We start from the raw sequence: 19,462 nt of genomic DNA, 5'->3' as shown, positions 1-19,462 counted from the left end.
ACACTCAGGTGGCCTGGGATGGGTTTGTTATACCCTTTTGCCCATGGAACTAGGGAAAAATGGTAAACTATCTAAACCAACAATTTGTAAAAGAAAAAATACTGGGACTTCCCTGGTGGCATAGTGATTAAGAATCCGCCTGCCAATGCAGGGGACACGGGTTCGAGCCCTGGTCCGGGAAGATCCCACATGCCGCGGAGCAACTAAGCCCGTGCACCACAACTACTGAGCACGTGCGCCACAACTACTGAAGCCCACGTGCCCTAGAGCCCGTGCTGTGCAACAAGAGAAGCCACCGCAATGAGAAGCCCGCGTGCCGCAACAAAGAGTAGCCCCCGCTCGCCGCAACTAGAGAAAGCCCACACACAGCAACAAAGACCCAACGCAGCCAAAAATAAATAAATAAAAATCAATCAAAACTCATTTAAAAAAAAACACTGATGGTTGGAATACAAAGGAATACAGAAGGAAGAACGTTTACCTTCCTGGGTTTTGCATGAGGAGGTTGCATTTTAAAACAAGATTCAAACACAGATTCACACAAGACCCTGTCCCGTCAACATAGATTCTTAATTTAAAAACTTAGTCCAGGCACGGGTGCGGCCAAGCTGCCCTTTTCCTATGCAGCTGGTAGCAAAACCTTTCCAGAAGTTCATAGAAAGAGATTTTGGCGATGTGCATCAGGATTTTTTAAAGTGTTCATGCCCTCTTTGTGTATAAAATCTGTGCTCTAAGAGAACTTTTAAGATGGTTTGATCCCTAGGGACCACTGATCCTCACATCCCGGTTCTGGGGGCTGTCGGGGCGCGGCCTGCTCTTCCAGGATGCTCTGGAGGCACCAGAACCCTGGCCCCTTCCTCAGCCGGACCTGGGCCCCTCTGAGCGCGTTCGTGCCGGGGCTACTCTCGTTTACGGCCTGGACCTGGGTGTCCGGGGAGCGGATGATGGAAGGCCTCTGCCCTGAAGCCCAAGCTTAGAGCAGGCCCGGCGGGCTGCAGGGAGGCGGTGCCGGGCCGGCCGGCCTCCGTCAGTCACTCAACGGCCCTCTCCCCTCCCCTCCCCTCTGCCGCCTCTCCCCCTGTGTTCTCTTCAGACCGCTATCTTGCAGGCCTGGGAGCGCTGCCCCTGCACGCGCAGCCCCTGGTGGGGGCGGAGCGCGTGTCCCCGTCGGTGCACAAGCTGCGGCAGCACCGCCCGCTGGGCCGCACGCAGTCGGCGCCGCTGCCCCAGAGCGCGCAGGCGCTGCAGCACCTGGTGGTCCAGCAGCAGCACCAGCAGTTCCTGGAGAAGCACAAGCAGCAGTTCCAGCAGCCGCAGCTGCACCTCAGCAAGGTGAGACCCGGGCCGCGGGGGGCGGGCAGCGGGGCCGGGGCGGGCTGTGCGTGCGGCCGGAGCGGCTGTGCGTGCGGCCGGGGCGGGCTGTGCGTGCGGCCGGGGCGGGCTGTGCGTGCGGCCGGAGCGGCTGTGCGTGCGGCCGGGGCGGGCTGTGCGTGCGGCCGGAGCGGCTGTGCGTGCGGCCGGAGCGGCTGTGCGTGCGGCCGGGGCGGGCTGTGCGTGCGGCCGGAGCGGCTGTGCGTGCGGCCGGGGCGGGCTGTGCGTGCGGTCGGGGCGGCTGTGCGTGCGAAGCGTCTCTTTCCCGGGCGGTTTATTCTACTTGCCCCGCACGGTTCTCTGGGGTCTCTTAAGGGCACTTAACCCTATTAAGCAGACCCGCAGCAGAGAGTCCCCAGCGGAGGCACGGGGCCCCCAAAGCACGGGCTCCGAGCCCCCTGGCACTCGTGCCCTGCCCGCCTGTTGCAGCAGCCTCGTCGGAAGGGCTCCCGCCCAGAGGTCTGCATCCCTCCAAGGTCGGGACGGTCACTCCCGGCCCCCTTTCAACAGGAAGCTGCGGCAAGGTTAGCGTGGCCCTGCTGGCCATGGAAACAGAGGAGCGGCAATTCTGAGTGGCTTGTTTCAAACGCTCACATTCGAAGTGAAGCCTCCTTCTGTCAGAGAAGGAGACGAGCCACTTCGGAACGTGGTCCAGCGGTTCCTCCGAAGGTTAAACACGGAGCGACCACGTTGCCTGGCAGCTCGGGGGCGTCTGTCGGGGAGAACTCAGGGCGAGGGCCTCACAGCAGCGCTGCTCCGGCTGGGTGGGCCGGGGGCAGCCACGTGCCCATCGCACGGTGCGTGGTAAACAGCGCGTGGCACGTCCGTACGATGGGACGTTGCTCGGCCACAAAGAGGAAAGAAGCACTGACCCAGGCCACACGTGGGTAAACCCCGAAAACGTGGTGCTGCGTGAAAAAGGCCGGGCACAAAAGACTAAACACATGGTGCGTGATTCCATTCACGTGAAACGTCCAGAACAGGCAGATCCATAGACAGAAAGTAGGTTGGTGGTCACCAGGGGCTGGGGGTGCGACGTTTCTTTATGAGAGCGTGGAAACGTTCCAAAAGCAGGTTATAGTGACGGTTGCATAACTCTGTAAATATACTAAAAAACACTGTGTTATACAATTTAAAGGGCGTGAATTTTATGCTATGTGAATTACATCTCAATAAAGCTGTTAAAAAAAATAAGAGGATGAGGTGATAGGAGGCAACTTTGGGGATTTTCTGAAGGAAACGTGAGAACGCTGGCAGATTGGGGGCAGCGAGACCTGATTATGGATGTGTCTGCTTCCCGTGAAAGCTCACCCGTCATTTCCCCTTTTCGGGTGGGTCACCTGTGCTCCACTTGTCAGATGCACTTAGGCCTCTGTCTGCTTCCCTGGGGGATGGAAGGGTCAGGGAGGGGAGGGGCCTAGGGAGGAGGGAAGGGTCATGTGTCTAGGTGCCCAGCAGGTGGGATGTGCCCGGCAGGTGCAAGGTGGAGAGGTGAGGGGGGGCCCCGCCCTCTCCAGGGATGAGGCCAGACGCTCAGGGCAGGCCAAGCCCAGGCCCCTGCTGCCCACCAGGCGCTGGGACACAGGCTCACCAGCCCCCACCCCAGAGCCCCCTTGGCTGTGCGGGCTTTCCTACCAGACAGCACAGGGCGGTGTCCGGAGTGGGAGGGGCCACTGAAGCCAGCCCCCAACTCGGGCAGGAAAGGCACCTGATCAGGGTGGGCGAGTGGGGCACCACCAGGTGTCAAAGCGTCAAGGGCACTTCACGTCACCTTTCTAATACCGACCGGCTTCTTAATTGTACTACGTCATTAATGGAGTGATGAGTAGGTGGTTTTAGGAAGACAGGAGACACCTGTTCACGTGTGGTACATTCTTCACAGAGTGATTTAGCAGCTGGCTGATCCCCTGGATTTTGTTCTGTGATTGACTTGTCATAGCAAACGACAGTTGACTGAAGTGTTTGTACGCTGTTCTCCTGGGATGTGCAGGGAGCTGACAGTCGTATCTAGTACCGCCAGCACTGACATTTCTGCCCTTCATCTTGGGGGGCTCGTACCCCGACGGCCCCCGAGCCAGCTCCCTGCAGCCCTGGCCAGCCTGCACCGGGATTGCAGCCGTTCCTTACGTGCTTCCCTGCTTGTTCAGCCTCCATTGTGAATATGAAAACTGGGCCTCGTTTGCTTGGGTGTCTAATTGTGAGTGTGTCCAGTGACCTTTAAATACTGGCCTGCTCACCGGTTAGGTTTGGGCCCTGAACTCTAGTCTGGCTCTTAGAAGCTTCTTGTTATGAACACGGGTTACGTCCGTTCTCGTTTAATTGACGAGAGGGCGCTCCCAAGATCCTGAAGGCCTTTGGGAGACGAAGAGCTGATCCATTTGTCCCGTCTGCTGCTGCATCACCGCTGACGTTTCCGCTGTCGCACTTGCCCGCGGTGAGCCTCGCTTCCTCTCACGGAGCCAGATCTGCTGTGACCGGCCCGGCCTGTGGGTGCAGAGCTGCGTTTCACAGACGGACAGGGAGAGAAACAGACCTCTGTCTGTGGCCGTGGCCCAAGGAGACTGGCTGCACACACACCGGTGTCACTGCTGAGAGAAGACCCCTGGCGGGTGTGTGGCAGGCCCCTCGGCGTCACAGGGAGGCCGCCACGTGGGGACAGCCCTCCCAGCTGGGCCCTCGCCAGCTCCTCCCTTCCCCCCCCAGACCCCTTCCCCCTCAGTGTGGAGTTCCCCCCCGACCCCGAGAGGTGCTGCATCCTGCCAGGCCCTGCCAGGATGGGCTGCAGGGATGGGGGTCGTGCCCCTGGGATCCCTGACCGTGAAGCTGCAGGGGGAAGGGAGGGGACACTCCTCACCCAGGCCGACCTGGGAGGCGAGGGCGGGTGTGCCCGGGCTGGGGGCAGGAGCCCCGCCACACGGGGCAGAGGACACACGTGGAAACCTCTGAGGCTTGCTCATCCAGTCCTTGAACCCTTACGCCCGTCATTCATGGAAAGAAGTAGAGCACAGCCCACAGACCTCGCGCTGACGTCCACAGGCAACACGTTCACACCACCCCAACCCCGATGGCCCGGCTCCACGCCGACGGACACACGCCCGGCACGAGGGCCCCGCGGGGGCACCGCCCACGTCTCTCCTGAGGGGACAGCCCTCCTCCACCTCCGGGGCACTTTACAGAGTACGTGCACTCTCCCGAAATGTCAGCCTCGTACGGGACACCTGAAGACAAATTTTCACCTGTAGCTGGACCCAAATCAGACCAAAAAGGCTACGAGTGGCGTTACTGGAACAACGGAGGAAACTTAAATACAGGTCAGCAGGACCACACACAGTTACTAAGTTCACACGTAACACACAACAGGTACGGGTACTGAATTCATCTGTAGGACACAGCAGATACGGCAGATACGGTTGCTTAGCCCCGCCCTCAAAGCGCCACGGTGGACGGTCTCCCCGGGGTTCCGGGGAGAGCGTCGTGCTGACACGTCTGCAGGCTGGGTCCGGCAGCCCGACGGCCCGCGGTGGGTCAGCAGAAGGACAGGCGGCCTCTGCCACTGTTTCCACGGCCCGCCGACTGTTGATGTCCAGGCGAAGGGCACGTGGAGTGTCTTACACTGTTCTCGAAACCGTCCTGTAGTTTTGGAGTTGAAAGGAAAGTGCTGGAAGAAAGCGAGGACTGAGCTTCTGTCCACTGAGCGCGCCTTCCCGTGGCTGCTCTCCTTTTCTCCTCGGTGATCATGCTCTCAGCTTTGTCACAACCCACTTTCCTCCCGGACGACGAGGACCCTCTGCCCTTCTGTCGCCGCTCCCGGGGCCTCCACCTCCTCTGCGTCCCTGGATGTACTTACCCACTCAGAGGCCGCCTGCCGTAGGGCCCGGAGCAGGCCTGGCGGCCTCAGGACCAGGCGCAGCTTGCGGGTGACCCCCCTGCAGGTCACCCTCGGGCCACGGCGCTGCGGCCTCCCTCCTTCTCCAGGTCCCCTGCAGGGGCCCCGCCCTCCCCCGCGGCCTCCCCTGCGGGAGCCTCTCTCCTGGTCCCTCTGCCCACGTGGCCTCCCCACCTCCCCCGAAGTACCCGCCCCCCGGCCCTCAGCCGCCTGGGCTCCCTCCACAAGCCTGGCTTGGAGCATCTGTGCTCCCCGCTTCCGTTTTCCATCTGCCCAGCCCTCCCCTCACTGCACCAGGACCCACCTCCCTGCTGGCCTTCGGCCCCCTCCTGGCTGAGCACCCAAGGGTCATTTCCCTGCAGGCAGTCCCCTGACCCTTTGGGATCTTTCCACGGAGCGGAGAGGAGGTTGCCACCCGCTCTGAGAAAGCACCTGCCTCCTGGACCTTCGTCTGGAGGGTGAAGTCCATGGTGTGGGGAGCCCCCATCCCCGTGCCCTCCCCCTGCTGTCCACGCCCCCGTCCCTGTCCCTGTGTCCCTCTCCCTGACCTCCACCCCTCTGTCCATTGTTGCCAATTCTTTCACACCCTCGCCCTCCAGCGCATCGCAAGGGGCCTTGGCCGCTCCCATATCCATCCTGGCTGCCGTCCCCCCTTCCTGTTTCCCTCCCCATCCCTCTGCCGTGGCGTCCTCTCACCGGGTCTGTTCCCCAGCCACCTTCTCAGGCCCCACGCTCAGTAAACCTCCCATAAACCCCACCCTGTTACCTGTCAGACTCTGCGCCAGGCCCTGGGGGACAGCAGAAACGAGAGAACTTTGACCCCATGGATCCTAAAGCCGAGGCTTATAATGCCATTTGCTGAGGTTTAGAGGCGCCTGCGGACCTGCGGGGGCCCGGGAGAGGCCCAGCGCCCTCTTCCGGCAGAGACGGGTCCTCCCTGCCTCAACCCCCCACCCCCAGTCGAGGGGCAGGTAGGGGGGCAGTCACAGTCTGGCCCCGAGTGGACTCTGTCCAGGCACGAAGCTCATCATGGGGCCTCGCGGGCTCCAGGTGTGTGGGAAGCAGATGGGATTGACAAATCTCAAAATCATCAAAAACAGACTTTCAAAACACTTTTTTTTTTTTTGATGAACCACTGTGAGAAATCCGTCGAAGCACCTGCATGTAAGGTTGGCGGATTGTTTACTCGAAATAGAGCTTTGAGCTTGTCTGCCAGCCAGCACCCTCCCGCCCCGGCTTTCTCTCCACTCACACCCCCTCGCCTTCTGCTGAAGCGGCGCTGACCTGCTCCCGGAGCTCTGGCCGCCTTGTTCCGGCTGCACTGGAGCTTTCTGATGAGAAGCTGCCATGGGCGGATGTAAAGAAAGGGCCTGGGGTCCCCATGGCTTGGCTTTCATGGGTTGCTTTCCTTTGCAGTGTTCATTACAAACAACTTAAGGGATGATCACATAAAATAAATCCCTAGCCCAATCGAAATTCTGTTTTCTCAGCAAAGTAAGGCAGGCGCTGAGGAGGGCATCTATAGCTCAGTCTTCCTCTGGGGCTGGGCCCTGGTACCCGCCGGGTACAGCTGACCCCTGGCTGTTACAAGCTAACGGAATACCAGCACTGGCACAGTGTCCCGACTCCATCCCTCGTGGGCCAGGCTTCACTGCGTCCAGGTGCGGGTGAGGACACAGGCGGCTCTGTAAGGGCTTTTTAAAATACAAACGCCCAGGGCGAGAAAACGTGAGGCTTCCTTGAAGACTTCGCTTTCCTTCTAGAAACAGAGTCAGGAGTGGTGGCAAGATTCGTTCTCCCCCGCAGGGCAGATCTCTCGCACGGCAGGGACCTAAACGGGGGCTTTCGAGAGCTTCGCGTCTCCTTAAAGCCCCGACACCAGTCACATCTGCCCCATTGACTCCTTTCCCACAGCGAATGGACAGACCATGCATGGAGAGCGACCTTCAGACTTGGGGCTTTGAAATTTGGGGCATGTTCTTTCACAGCTTACAGAAAGCCAAGCAGTTCACTTATTAATGTGCTCTGAGACATTCCTTGTGCCCGAGTCCCCGCGTCAGAGGAGGGGTCCCCGCGTCAGAGGAGGGGTCCCCACGTCAGAGGAGGGGTCCCCGCGTCAGAGGAGGGGTCCCCGCGTCAGAGGAGGGGTCCCCACGTCTGCTCCTCTTTCTCAGCTTCTTCCCGGCTCACCACGTCCCCTCAGACCCGGGATGGCCGAGACCTCTGTGTCCCCAGCACCTGTCTGTCTTCTGGCCCCCGTGCCCGGGGCGGCGGCCTCATCACCCGAGACCCAGGGCGCCATCCTGGACGGCCCTCCCTCTGCGGTGTCCCGGGCCTGGAGATGCTGCCCCCTTGCTGCTGCACGGCCCTGGCCTTTCCCCACGTCACAGCGGCTAGGGCAGGCCCTTGTCCTCCCAGGACCTGGCGGGCCGGCCGACCACAGCGCCTACTCCTGGGATGTGCGCCTGCTGGTGCCCCGCGCACCAGGCCAGGTCCCCGCCTCGTCCCTGTCGGGCCAGGCCCTTGCTCTCTCGCGGCCCCCCCGTGTGCATTGATGCTGGCCTTGCTCACTTTCCACCTTGACCCTCCCACTCCCTGGATGGCTCATTCACTTACCCAGTCGTTCAGGCGAACGTTTAATGAATAATTACCGCGTGCCCCGTGGGTAAGTCAGCAGTGGCCCCTGCCCTCACCTGAACTGCAGGCTGCAGGTCAGGCGGCTGTGTAAACGGCAGCTGCAGGGCTGCAGCGGCTCCTGCGGCTGGAAGAGCCTGGGGCTGTGAACGCAGGTGAGCATTACCCGGCCTCCGCCCGGAAGGCCAAAGGATGCCTCCCGGAGAAGACCGGAGGCCTAAGGGGTGTCGAGGCGTCAGCCCAGGGGGGTCCGGGAGGGAGGGAAGCCGTGGGGAGCCCGTCGGGAGGAAACTGCCGTGACGTCTGGATGGCCATGGCGTGGTTGGAGGGGACGGTGGCAGGTCAAGGGGGGGAGGCTGAGCGGGGCCGGACGGCAGAGGAGCAAAGTAAGGACGAGAGAGGAAGAGTTTCAGGGGCTTAGGCGGCGTGGTGGCACGTTGAGAGCCCACCGTCCCTGCCACACGGAGGTGGACGGGAGAGGGGCCTCAGGAGGCCGTGGCTGTGATCTGGCAGGAGACGCAGCTTGCCCGGGGCAGGACGGGAGCCGAGCGTGAGGATGGGGAGAAGCGCGCTCCCCAGAGACGTGAGGTGGGCAGAGCTGGGCAGGCACGGAAGGGGGAGGGCCAGCGAGAGCCGGCGCCCTGGGCGTCCGTGTTCAGCCGAGGTGCGTACCAGGCCGTCGGGTGGTCGGTCTGGAAACGAGGAGCGAGGCCTGGGCTGGGCACCCGCGCCTGGGAGTCACCAGCATGTGGAACCTTCAGCAGGGAAAGGACCGCCTTGCTGAAGAGCGTGGTGTGCCGGGCAGCAGGCCCCAGGCAGGCCGGACAGCGAGGAGTGAGTGGGCGCGGGGTCAGGGGAGACCAGGGGGCCACGTGTGCCCCGTCGAGGGCTGGGAGGCAGGGTCATCACGGCGTCTGGGACGCGCATGTTCTTGAGGTGGCAGGGGAGGGGGCACGGGCGGGGCTTCTCCTGGCAGCTGTGACCGCGAAGGAAGGAGGCCTCCCTCTTCACGCCCAGGTGTGGACGTGGGTCCACACCTGTGACTTGCATTGGGCTTCGCTGTGCCTGGCACACAGGTGCTTAAGAGCAGGTACCAAACGCCGGGCTGTGTCCTTTCTCAGCACCTCGGACAGCGCCCGGCACCCGTGTGTGTGTGTGTGTGTGTGTGTGTGTGTGCGCGCGTGTGTGCACGTGTGCGTGTAAGAGAGAGAAGGAGATGCCTCCGCCCAGGGTAACAGCGCCCTCCGAGGTTGGCTCCTGTGTTTCTGAGGTGTGGGCCTCGTGACCAGCCTGTTCCTGGGCCGCGATCTCACTCACCCCACGTCACACCGAGCTCCACCCCTTACCTCTGCGTTGCAGATGATCCCCAAAGCGAGCGAGCCGGCCCGGCAGCCCGAGAGCCACCCCGAGGAGACGGAGGAGGAGCTGCTTGAGCACCAGGCCCTCCTGGAGGAGCCCTTCCCGGACCGGCTCCCGGGGCAGACGCAGGCGCACGCGCCGGCCGGGGTGCAGGTGAAGCAGGAGCCCATCGAGAGCGACGAGGAGGAGGTGGGGCCGGGCCAGCGGCAGCCCACTGAGCAGGAGCTGCTGTTCCGACAGGTGACGCCGCAGAGCAGGGGAGGGGGGGTGCGGGAGGGCCGCCGGGGCCCGGGGGCGGCGCCCTCCAGGGGGAGTCTAAGGGCCTCTTCCTCCACGCCCGCCTGCCCAGGTCCCCATCTTTCCCTGGCGATGCGGGAGGGGCGTCTGTGTTACAGCGGTCACACCCGGAGACACTGGCCCTTTGCCCACTGTGGGTGCTTGTGCGCCTGCTTTCCGGCTAAGCACAGGCCCTGAACTCCTTAGGGATGGTTTTCCTTCAGGTTCATAGGCTGTAGATGAACACAGACCCAAGTGTTGGTGGGATCAGCATGAACGTGGGAGAGGGAGGCTGATTTATTAACTGATCAAAAAGGTAGGTAGCATCCGATCAGGAGCCAGGACCTTGGGGGCCAAGAAGGCACTAGTGACCAGCCTTACAGATCCAGAAAAGCAGCCTGGCCCAGGTGTCCAGAGCAGGTGAGGTTCCCTGACACTGACGTGCAATGAACCAACTCGTAAGACTGATGAATAAATCTGAGGACTGATTCATTGACTTTGAGTGAAAAGGAAAACTGCCAGGCCAAGAAAACACTAGCGCGGCCGGCCAGCAAGTCGGAAACCCCGTGTTAGAAGCCCGAGTGCCACAAGGGAGCTGTCCTGTTCCTGATGAGCTGGGCCCGGGGCATCTGAGGAGTGGGCTCTAATATCTAACCGTGTCCTTCATTGATGGTGGAGCTCAACACCCGAGGTGCAGGGCCCCGGCCCGCCCACCCCCTCCTTGCTGGGCCTGGTGCCGGCTGCCCAGCCAAGCTCCTCCTCTGGCCCGACAGCCCAGGCCAGGCGCCTCTGCGGCTCGCCTGCCCTCCCCGGGGGCATCTGGAATGGGGCGGGAGGTGACACGGGATCAGCGCGTAGGTTTCTCTGGAGACCCCGCCCAGGCAGCAGGTCAGCCGTCTCTGCCGGCTCCACACGCCAGGGCAGGCACCGCAGGTGGCCGGCGCTGTGTTGCTTTTGTTGTTATTTCTCATTCGGAGGGCAGCCCGTCTCCTGTCTCGGGCCACAGCCTCAGCGTAAACACCGCTCTGCAGAGTGCACTGGAGCCAGCAGGGAGGTCACAGCAGGAGGAAGCCACCGTCCTTTGTGCCGTGCAGACTCCTGCGGTGACGGGGCCTGAGCTGGGGCCTTGTTCCCGTGCTGGGGGGCGTGGGCCCCGCACGTTCTTGAAGGAAGCCAGCCTCTTATTATAACTGGAATTCAGCCTGCTGTTCGTACGCTGGTATGAAATTGGAAGGCGTTTCGACAATGTTTTAGGGCCAGTGTCTTGTCAATGATAAAGTGGCCAGCGTTTACTTAGGAAAATTATCCTCGTTGTACTCCAAGCCTGAGACAGTTATCAGAAACGCCTACTTTCGGTGTGCTTTGGAGAACCGCAAGCAGAACTCCTCTCGGGGGAACTTGGTGCGCACGCGGCCATGTGCAGATGTCAGCCTAAGACGGGCACCGCATTCTGCAGGCGGCTCGCATCTGGAGAGACTGGGAGCCCCGTAGGCAGAAGGGGAGGAGGCGCCTGGGAGGGGCGGCCCCTGGGGGCTGCCTGCTCCTCACTCACCTTAGGGAGGGGCTCCGGGCTCTCTCCTCTGCACTCTGCTTCCTAAAGGCAGGAGGTGAGGAGCCCGGACAGAGGCCGCCCCGCGGCCGCAGCACAGCCGTGGGCCCTCGTCCAGGGGGCCTGCTCCTCACCGGGGCCCGCGCTTCCCACAGGACAGCGTTTGCCCCGGGAAGGGAGGCAGGGCTGGCCGTGAAGCCCGCGCTCGCCCAGGAGCCCGGCTTTCTCCAGCACCTCTGAATAGGGTGTCCTGCCCTTCCCTCTGTGGCCGCCCAGGGAGGAAGCCCCCCGCACCCCGCGCTTCTGGCAGGGGCTGGGCGGCCGCCCGCACCGCCGGCACCTCCACCTCTCCCCTGACTCCACCCCAGACGCAGCACCCCGCCTCCCCGTGGGCCCAGCGCCTCGCTCCCACCCAGCGCACGGTCCCCGTGGCGTCTCCCTGGGTGTGCCTCTCCGCTGGCTCAGAGTCCAGAGCAGGGAAGGGGTGATGGGGGGCCTGTCCAGCTTCAGCCGAGGGGCTGTGGCCTCCCTGCTTCCGAGCCCTAGAGCCTCATCCGGCGGGGGCCCTTTGGTTGCAAACTTCCTGCTTTAGGACCTTTTGGCATTCTCTCACAGAAGCCCGTTCTTCACATGAAACGTAACTTTTGTGAAAAAAAAGTTTTTAAACTGTGTGTTTAACTCACCCACTTTTACTCTGGTTATTTTTGGCTAAAGTGGGGTCCGGGGGATTGCCCTCCGGGTCCAGGCCTCGGAGAGGTGCACGCACACCCCCCTGGCCCTGACGCCCAGACCGCTGGGCCCTGGCCGTCTCTGCCTCAGCCGTCCTTTCCGTCCTGGCGTGAGGACGTGTGAGACCAGGAGAGGGAAGAGGTCGGGGATGGAGAAGAAGTCGCATTTCCGGCCGTGATGTGCTTTTCACCCAAGTTTCTGGTGTGCAGACCAAGCGCTCCTGGTCGAAACCAGCCCCGGCCGGGAGCGCTGCTGAGCCCCGCCGGCGTGGCTTCCTGGGCCTGTCCCTGTCTTCACACCTCCGAGCCCCGCCCCGAGCACCCTCGGCTCGGCCGCCCCTGCCTGCCTGGGTGCCACCTCCTCCGGGAACCCCGCGGCCCCCAGGCTGGGCCGGGCCTCCCTGTCAGCCCTGACCGGGCTCGTTGGGCGTCTCCGCTGACGGTCTGTCTTCCCACGGGGATGTCCGGTCTGGTCGGGGCCAGCGCAGGCTGTCCACCCGGTGCCGCCCGGGGGCCAAGGGCCGGGTGGATGAGCGACTTGGGAGAAGGGGACACACGTAGCCCTCCAGCCAGGGGCAGGAGCTGCCTGGAAGCAACAAAAATGGCTCTTGTCTCCTCTCCCCCAGCAAGCCCTCCTCCTGGAGCAGCAACGGGTCCACCAGCTGAGGAGCTACCAGGCGTCGATGGAGGCGGCCGGCATCCCCGTGTCCTTCGGCGGCCACCGGCCTCTGTCCCGGGCGCAGTCCTCCCCCGCGTCCGCCACCTTCCCCATGTCTGTGCAGGAGCCCCCGACCAAGCCGCGGTTCACCACAGGTAACGTGGGGCCGGGGGACGGGGCTGCGGCCCAGGCAGACGTGAGGGGGCGGGAGGCGCCACTGCGGGACCTGCGCGGGCCAGAGGGTGCGGCTCAGCACCCCCCCGGCCACCTGCAGGGCTCACGCTCCCTCACACCTGGCCCAACCTTCAGCTTAGCCCGGGCTGGGGGCACCAGATGGAGCACTCCCTGGGGCTCCCCTCACCCCATCCTGTGACCCTGGTGCTCTGTCCTGAGCCCAGAAGCCCACCTTCTCTTCCCCGGAGAATCACAGTCTCCAGAGAACAGCCCGTCCGCGGGCCTGCGCGGACCGGGCGGCTTCCCGTCCACGGTCAGCAGGGTAGCGACCTTGTCCTTTCTCATCCTTCCCGACCTCGAACTGAGCGCTCGGCCAGGACCTCGCCTGTGAGGCCCGGGTGCCCCCGTAGAGAGTTTGCGCGCCGAGCAAGAGCAGGGTTCGGCCAGCCCTGGACGCTTGCTCTCCGCACCGAGGTGTCCTCCGTGTGCAGCCGACAGCAGGTTTTCCACCTGTGCTGCCTCACCCCACCTGCCCTGCCCCGCCGGGGAGAAATCTGCAGGCAGGACCCTCTGTCCCCGCCTGAAAGGCGCTCCCCGCAGGTCAGGGCTGAGAACTGCAGCCAAGTGTGGCGTCCACCAGGGTCTGAGGCACTGGCCTCGCTCTGGGGCCGAGGCTGCTCCCGGGGCAACCTCCACCCTGCCCCACCCCGCCTGGGACGGAGGGCGGCCGGGTAGCGCATCACACTGTTCTCATCTGACTCACTGGGTATTTCTTCTTAGTGGCGTGTTAAGGTGAAGTTATCTAAATACACAACAGTTTCATCCTCCTGCAAACAGTTCTCCTAAAACGCCCTGTTTTTCTGCACACTGGGATGGGCAGACATGGCCTTGTCCTCTCTGTCAGGTCTCAGAAGGGGGCTGATCACATTCAGAGAAGAGTTTCATAGTCAGTATCCAGAAGTTGAATGCTTGCTTTTCAGAAAGAAAACCAGAAAACTGCAAAGTATCACAAAGAGAATCAGCAGGTGACTCTTTTTAAAAGTGTGAGTCCTTGGCCATTGGCTGAGGTAGGTCCATTGTTAGAAGGGCGCAGCTCCCATGACAGTGCCCAGGACCACAGTGGAAACGCTCCCACATCAGATGTGCCCCCTGGGCGGTCAGCGGTCCCGCCGGGGAGCCTGCGGGCCAGCATGACGTCACCCGGAGTGGCCCGGCCGGTGGACCCTGCTCTGTTGATGGACCTCCTTAGTTTGTCTTCATTATCACTTTTTAAAAAATGTATAAAGCAGTGCATATTCACTGTAAGAAAGCACACATGGGACTTCCCTGGCGGTCCAGTGGCTAAGACACCACGCTCCCAAGGCAGGGGCCCTGGGTTCTATCCCCGGTCAGGGAACTAAGATCCCATGTGCCGCAACTAAGAACCGGCGCTGCCAAATAAATAAATAAATACTTAAAAAAAAAAAAAAAAAAAAGCACACGTGATGGAAACCTGAGAAGCTAACGGGTGCCCCAACCCTGCCCCCCCTCCCCCACCGGAGGAGCCACTGTCAGCGTTCAGGTCACGTCTCCTGGGTTGTTTCTGCACATAGCCAGACAGACAGGTAGACACAGACGTTGTGCATTTTACGAAGCCAGGACTCTGGGGGGCCCGCACTGCTGTCGGCCGTTCTCGGCGTCTTCCGGGCCCGCGCGCATCTGCCCGGCACGCTGGCCGCTCCCCGCTTGCTCTGCAGACCAGCTCTGCTGCCGTTTCCCGTCCGTGAAAGGGGATGACAGGGGCATCACCTTGAAGTTGCTGGCCTCGTGGCCAGTAAACGTCAGGAGGCGATTTTATCGCCACGACGATGCTGCGGAGGGGGTGGCCGTGTCGTGGTGCTGATGGGCCTCTGGGCTGTGCACACGCGTACGTCCGTGCCGTCCACGTAGACGTGTGTGTGCATGTGTTACGCGCTACCAGGCACACCCTCGTTAGTGCACTGACTGTAAACCTGTCCCTGTCCTGCTGCTTTTTTACCAGAAGTCCAACCCCACTCTCCCCCGCCCCACCGCTCAGTTTTGCTGGTGGACCCAGAATCCCTCCAATGCAAAGGGCCTGACTCCCATTAGCCCAACTTCTAGGAGACTGAGCGGGGAGGCTCGGGCACTGCCGTGTCCAGCTGGACCTGTAGGAACAGGCTCACCTTGAAGCTCGGTCCCCCGGAGGCTGGTGCTGATGCCTCCACTTTGCAGCCTCAGACATGGAGAAGGAGCGGCCGTGGGTCTCTGTGACTCTGCGGCCCCTGCTCTTCACCCAGCGCTCCCTCCCTTCTCCACCTGAACGAGCAGGTGTTAGTGACAGGTGCCAGTGGCTGCCAGGGCGTCCACTCACCCAGCCACCTTCCCACTGTCCCAACCCTGGGAGACCAGGTGTGTGACTGTGCTGTGTCGGGGACAACAGGGCCCCCTCCTGGCAGATGTCACCAGGGGCTGATGCCCCCCCCCCCAGGAGGGGCACAGCACAGGGGGTGTCCTGGTGGAAGCTGAAGGCGGCCACACCCACCCGCCCCCCCTCCCCTTTCTCCAGACATGCAGGTTCCACCACCTTCCGCGCAGCTGCCAAGTGACATCAGTCACTTTGATCAGCCGGAAGGGCCACCGCTTCCCTGCGGCGGAGCCCAGGCTGGTGAGGGTGCCGCACTTCCCTCCTGAGGGTGACCCCACCGCTGGGCCAGCTCTGTGCTGGGCACCCTCAGGCTTGAACGGCTTCCAGCGCTGTCCCAAGTGGAGAGTGCAGAGCTGGGGAGTGAGTGCGAGTTCCTGGACTCCATTTACGTCCGTTTCTAGGGTGATTTTAAACGCCCTTGCGTCCGTGTGTGTGTGTGTGTGTGTGTTTGTGTGTGTGCACGTGCGCGTATGTGAGCTCCACACGCCTGTCCAGCTGCTCTGCAAGGTTCTGAGGGCAGAACTGAGCCTTCTGGGCCCCAAGAACCTTGGACGGATCTCAGTCCACAAGGTTGAACTGCTCGATAGAGAAGTTCCCTGACAGGCAGACTCGAGTTTGGGACCGAAATCTCACTTGTTTCTGGGTCAGCGCAGTCCCCTGGACGTGAGTGCCACACGGCTCACAGCCGAGAGACCCGGGGGCGGGCCGCCTGCCTTCTCGTTTCTTCCTGCCTCGCCTGCCCCTCACCCTGCAGGCCGCTCAGCTCCCTCCACCCCTGGGTGGCGGGGACGCTGACCGTGGGGCGAGTGCCGTGAGCGAGCGGCCGGCGGGGGCAGCTGCCCAGGAGCCCGCGGGCTCGTGTGACGGCGGCCGCCCCCGCCTCTGCCCCAGGCCTCGTGTACGACACGCTGATGCTGAAGCACCAGTGCACCTGCGGGAACACCAACAGCCACCCGGAGCACGCCGGGCGCATCCAGAGCATCTGGTCCCGGCTGCAGGAGACCGGCCTTCGAGGCAAATGTGAGGTGAGGCCGGCCCCGCGGGTGGCGAGGAGGGTGGCGCATGCGGGCCCGCGTGAGCCAGGGCTTGAGCGGGGGAGGCCTGGGGGAGGACACGGGCCCTGCAGGCAGGCGCACGGGCCTGGCTTCCGGAGGAATGCCGAGCTATCCTGTCCTGCACCCCCTCTCGCACGCTCCTGTTCCCTGGGAAGCCAGCCCCTAGCCGGGCTCCCCGTCCGCACCCAGGTCGCACGGCCAGGCCGTCCCAGGGCCTCTGCCGCAAGGGCGGGGTCCGGGGGCATCCGTCATCCTGTTGGCTTTCCCTTGGAAGTTCTCTTACTTGAATTTTTCCGAAAGCCTCTCCCAGGGTGTGGGGAGCCTCAGGCCCGCGAGGCAGGGAGGGCGCGCGGGCCGGTCTGGTCTGCTTGGCGTTGGTTCCCAAGCGCGGCACCGCCCCCGCCTCTACGCCCCTGAGCGGCGGGTCCTTGCGTCTGTCTGTCCCGTCCCAGCCGCCTGGCAAGGGGACCACGCTGCCTGCCGACGAGGCGGGCTGAGCCCCCTCTGCTCCGGCCCGTCGGGGCCTGGGATTCACGCCTCCCACCCACCGCTGCAGTGGCCCCAGGCCCATGAGGGCAGGAAAGCTCTGCTGAAGGACCTTGAGGCTCCTCCACCCTTCTGATGGGGGAGAGGCGTTTCCTGGCGTGCGGCCATCAGGAGGGTCTTGAGCCCTGGGCTGAGAGGAAGCAGAGCAGCGTTTGTGCGGGTGCACGGGGAGGGGGTGGGGGAGCTCCAGGCCGTGGGCGCCACAACATCGTCATCCGTGGAGCGGGACAGGGGGCACCCCCTCCCAGGAGCCCTCTAGGACAGTGGCAGCCAGCCCCCACGTGCCCACCAAGTGGGGGCCTGCTGCCTCCCCACACGCCGGGAACCCCGTGAAGCCGGGTGCTGCCCTGCAGGGTGGCCCTGGAAAGCTGGAGCCCCATGGGTGAGCAGGACGTCCGCGTCCGCCCTTCACAGCCCAGTGCCGCCTGGGCCAGGCCCGGAGCAGCACGTCTGGGGGGCGGGCGTGCTCCGAACCCCGCTCCGCCCCCGTCCAGCCCCCCTTCCCCAGAAGCCAGAGTATTTAGGGGTTGAGGGCAGTTGTCCCGCGTGACCCCGTCTCTCCGCCAGTGTATGGCGATACATGGTGTTTGGAGGGGAGAGCACGGGGCCTGGGTCCAGAATCCTGTCCTGGAGGCCCTCTGGAGAGGACGGGACCCCGAGGCTGTGGGCTGGAGCCCTCGGCACCTGCTCCCGGATGCCGCGAGGCTGCACCACTGGGGGGCAGCATCCACCCGGCGGACGCGCCCTCCTCCTCCTCCCGCTGCAGGGCCACCGCCCCGCCCCGCACCGCCTCCCAGGCGCCGCCTCCTTCGCCCCCAGGAGGGTCCCCTCAGGCCGGGGCCTCCAGGGTAGTTTCAAGGCAGGAGACGGAGGCGAGGGGAGCAGACCGAGCTGCTCGTCCAGCCCCCTGGCACTGAGGGCCGGCGCCCATGGCCGCGGGGGCCCCCGGGTACCGAGGAGACGGGCCTGTCCGGCCCGGCTGGTAGGGAGGAGACCCGGGGTGAAGGTCCAGGCGTGCCCTCGACGTGCGGGTACGCTCACCGTGCGGGGCACCTGCAGGTCCAGAGGGTGACGCGTGTTCCCTCGGCCGAGGGAACACAAGTTGTTGGAGAGGCCCCCGACAGAGGAGAAGCAGAGGGACCGGGCGACCACCCGGTGCCCAGGCCTCCCGGCCAGCGCCCCTCACTCCACGGGGTGGGCAACCTTCTCTGCGATCTCGTGGCCCCTCCACGAGGAGGAGGCCAGGCCGGCAAAGACTCGGTCACAGCCGGCCTCCGGCTCCCCTGCCCTTTGCTCCTGCGTCAGCAGGCGTCTCTGGGAGGCCTGTTGTACTGTTAAGAGCGGTTCTGGGGCCTCCCTGGAGGGTCCCGGGGGGAGCGCAGCTCCTGGCCTGCCCCTGCACGGGGGTGCGTCCGGCCCAGCGAGCCCACGGGCTCCCCCTGGGCCCCCAGGGTCCCGTTGGCTCTTCCTGTGTCGCTCTGGCCCTCGGAAAGTATAAAGAAGTGTCGACTGGAATCTCGTTTCACAAACCAGCCTCCTTCTCAAAGGTTAAGTAAATGTAGCTCGGCTCAAGATAATTTCTGGAGAACATCTGAAAATAGCCAGGGGGTCCAGATTTGAGGAATTTCCAAACCGAAGAAGAATGCGGACGGACACGCAGATCGGGGTGTCAGACGACTGCGGGCCATCTCAGGCTTGCAGGGAGGCTCGGCGATGCCCGAGGAGCTGGGGTCTGGCACCCCGCTTCCTGAGAGCAGAGGAGCAGGTCCACCCCCAGGCAGCTCCTCTCTCTTTTAAGAGCAGGCCCCGGCAGTTGGAAAGCAAAGCAATAACTTGATGCCAGATCAGTTGTGTGACAGCGAAGGTTAAAGCGTTGAAGGCCGGAATTATCTTTTTTTTAAAACGTTTTCCTAGGTTTTAATGAAAGGGCAAACCCTCTGAAATATTTCTTAAATATTTTTCAAATACCGCGTCGGGCCATGTTCGCTTTTGATTTCGCAGTAACCAGGTGAGTCTGTGCCCGTGCCCGTGTGGAATCTCACCTCCTCCTGGGCGCCGGTGACGCTGACCACTGCGCCATCCTGCCCCGCTCTGTCCCACAGTGCATCCGCGGACGCAAGGCCACCCTGGAGGAGCTGCAGACGGTTCACTCGGAGGCGCACGCCCTGCTCTACGGCACAAACCCCCTCAACAGGCAGAAACTGGACAGTAAGAGACTTCTAGGTATTTCAAGGCCTTCTTTACCTTCACTGCCGAGGCTGCTTCCAGCCCTGCCCTCGCCCGAGGCCCCGCCGTCCTGCCTGCATGCCCCCCGCTGCACAGGCGAGTGTCGCCCACCAGGCTCGGTGCGGGCAGCTGGGGCAGGGATTACCCTTCTCCGTGGTGCCCGGGCCAGGCTCTCAGGTGAGGGGCCGGAGGAGAGATTTCCACGCTCGGCATTCACGTGGGCAGTCGGTTTCTTGCTTTGTGTCCGGTGTCCTGGGGAGAAAATGGGCTGAGAACCAGTGGTTTTGCAGAATGTTAAATAGCAGAGCTGGGGTGCTGGAGGCCGCCCGGCCACCCCGCACTGGGCCTGGAGTCGGTCTGGGGACGCTCTTCGAGGCTCAGGGGGGCACTGTGGCAGCCCGAGCCCCCCCCCGCCCCACACCTGACTCCTCCTCCCCGGGAGCCAGGGGCTTCGGCTTTGGCAGGCGGCCCCCCAGATGAGGGGGCGGGATCTGGGCCTGACGGAAGGAACCTCCCAACAGGCATCTCCTGCCTTGGGAGGTGGTGAGAGTCTCCCTATAAGGCGGGTGGGTCCG

At 63.3% G+C, this 19,462-nt stretch overlaps 1 protein-coding gene across 8 annotated transcripts in view; it reads left to right on the top strand.

The window, feature by feature from the left end:
- The window catches only part of HDAC4 (histone deacetylase 4), a 291,082-nt gene that overhangs the window by 231,304 nt on the left and 40,316 nt on the right, over positions 1–19,462 (top strand). For 7 of the 8 annotated variants that reach the window (XM_059929089.1, XM_059929090.1, XM_059929091.1 and 4 more), the window contains 5 exons: positions 1,094–1,332; positions 9,251–9,490; positions 12,430–12,616; positions 15,952–16,085; positions 18,764–18,884. In XM_059929089.1, the coding sequence (XP_059785072.1) occupies positions 1,094–1,332; positions 9,251–9,490; positions 12,430–12,616; positions 15,952–16,085; positions 18,764–18,884 (921 nt within the window). The remainder of the gene's footprint in view (positions 1–1,093; positions 1,333–9,250; positions 9,491–12,429; positions 12,617–15,951; positions 16,086–18,763; positions 18,885–19,462) is intronic. The other variant, XM_059929092.1, reaches the window with a different exon arrangement.

This window comes from Balaenoptera ricei, chromosome 7 (assembly GCF_028023285.1).
Source record: "Balaenoptera ricei isolate mBalRic1 chromosome 7, mBalRic1.hap2, whole genome shotgun sequence".
NCBI classification, from domain to species: domain Eukaryota; kingdom Metazoa; phylum Chordata; class Mammalia; order Artiodactyla; family Balaenopteridae; genus Balaenoptera; species Balaenoptera ricei.
Note: the sequence above shows the minus strand (reverse complement) of the source record. Positions and strands in the feature narration are given on the sequence as shown.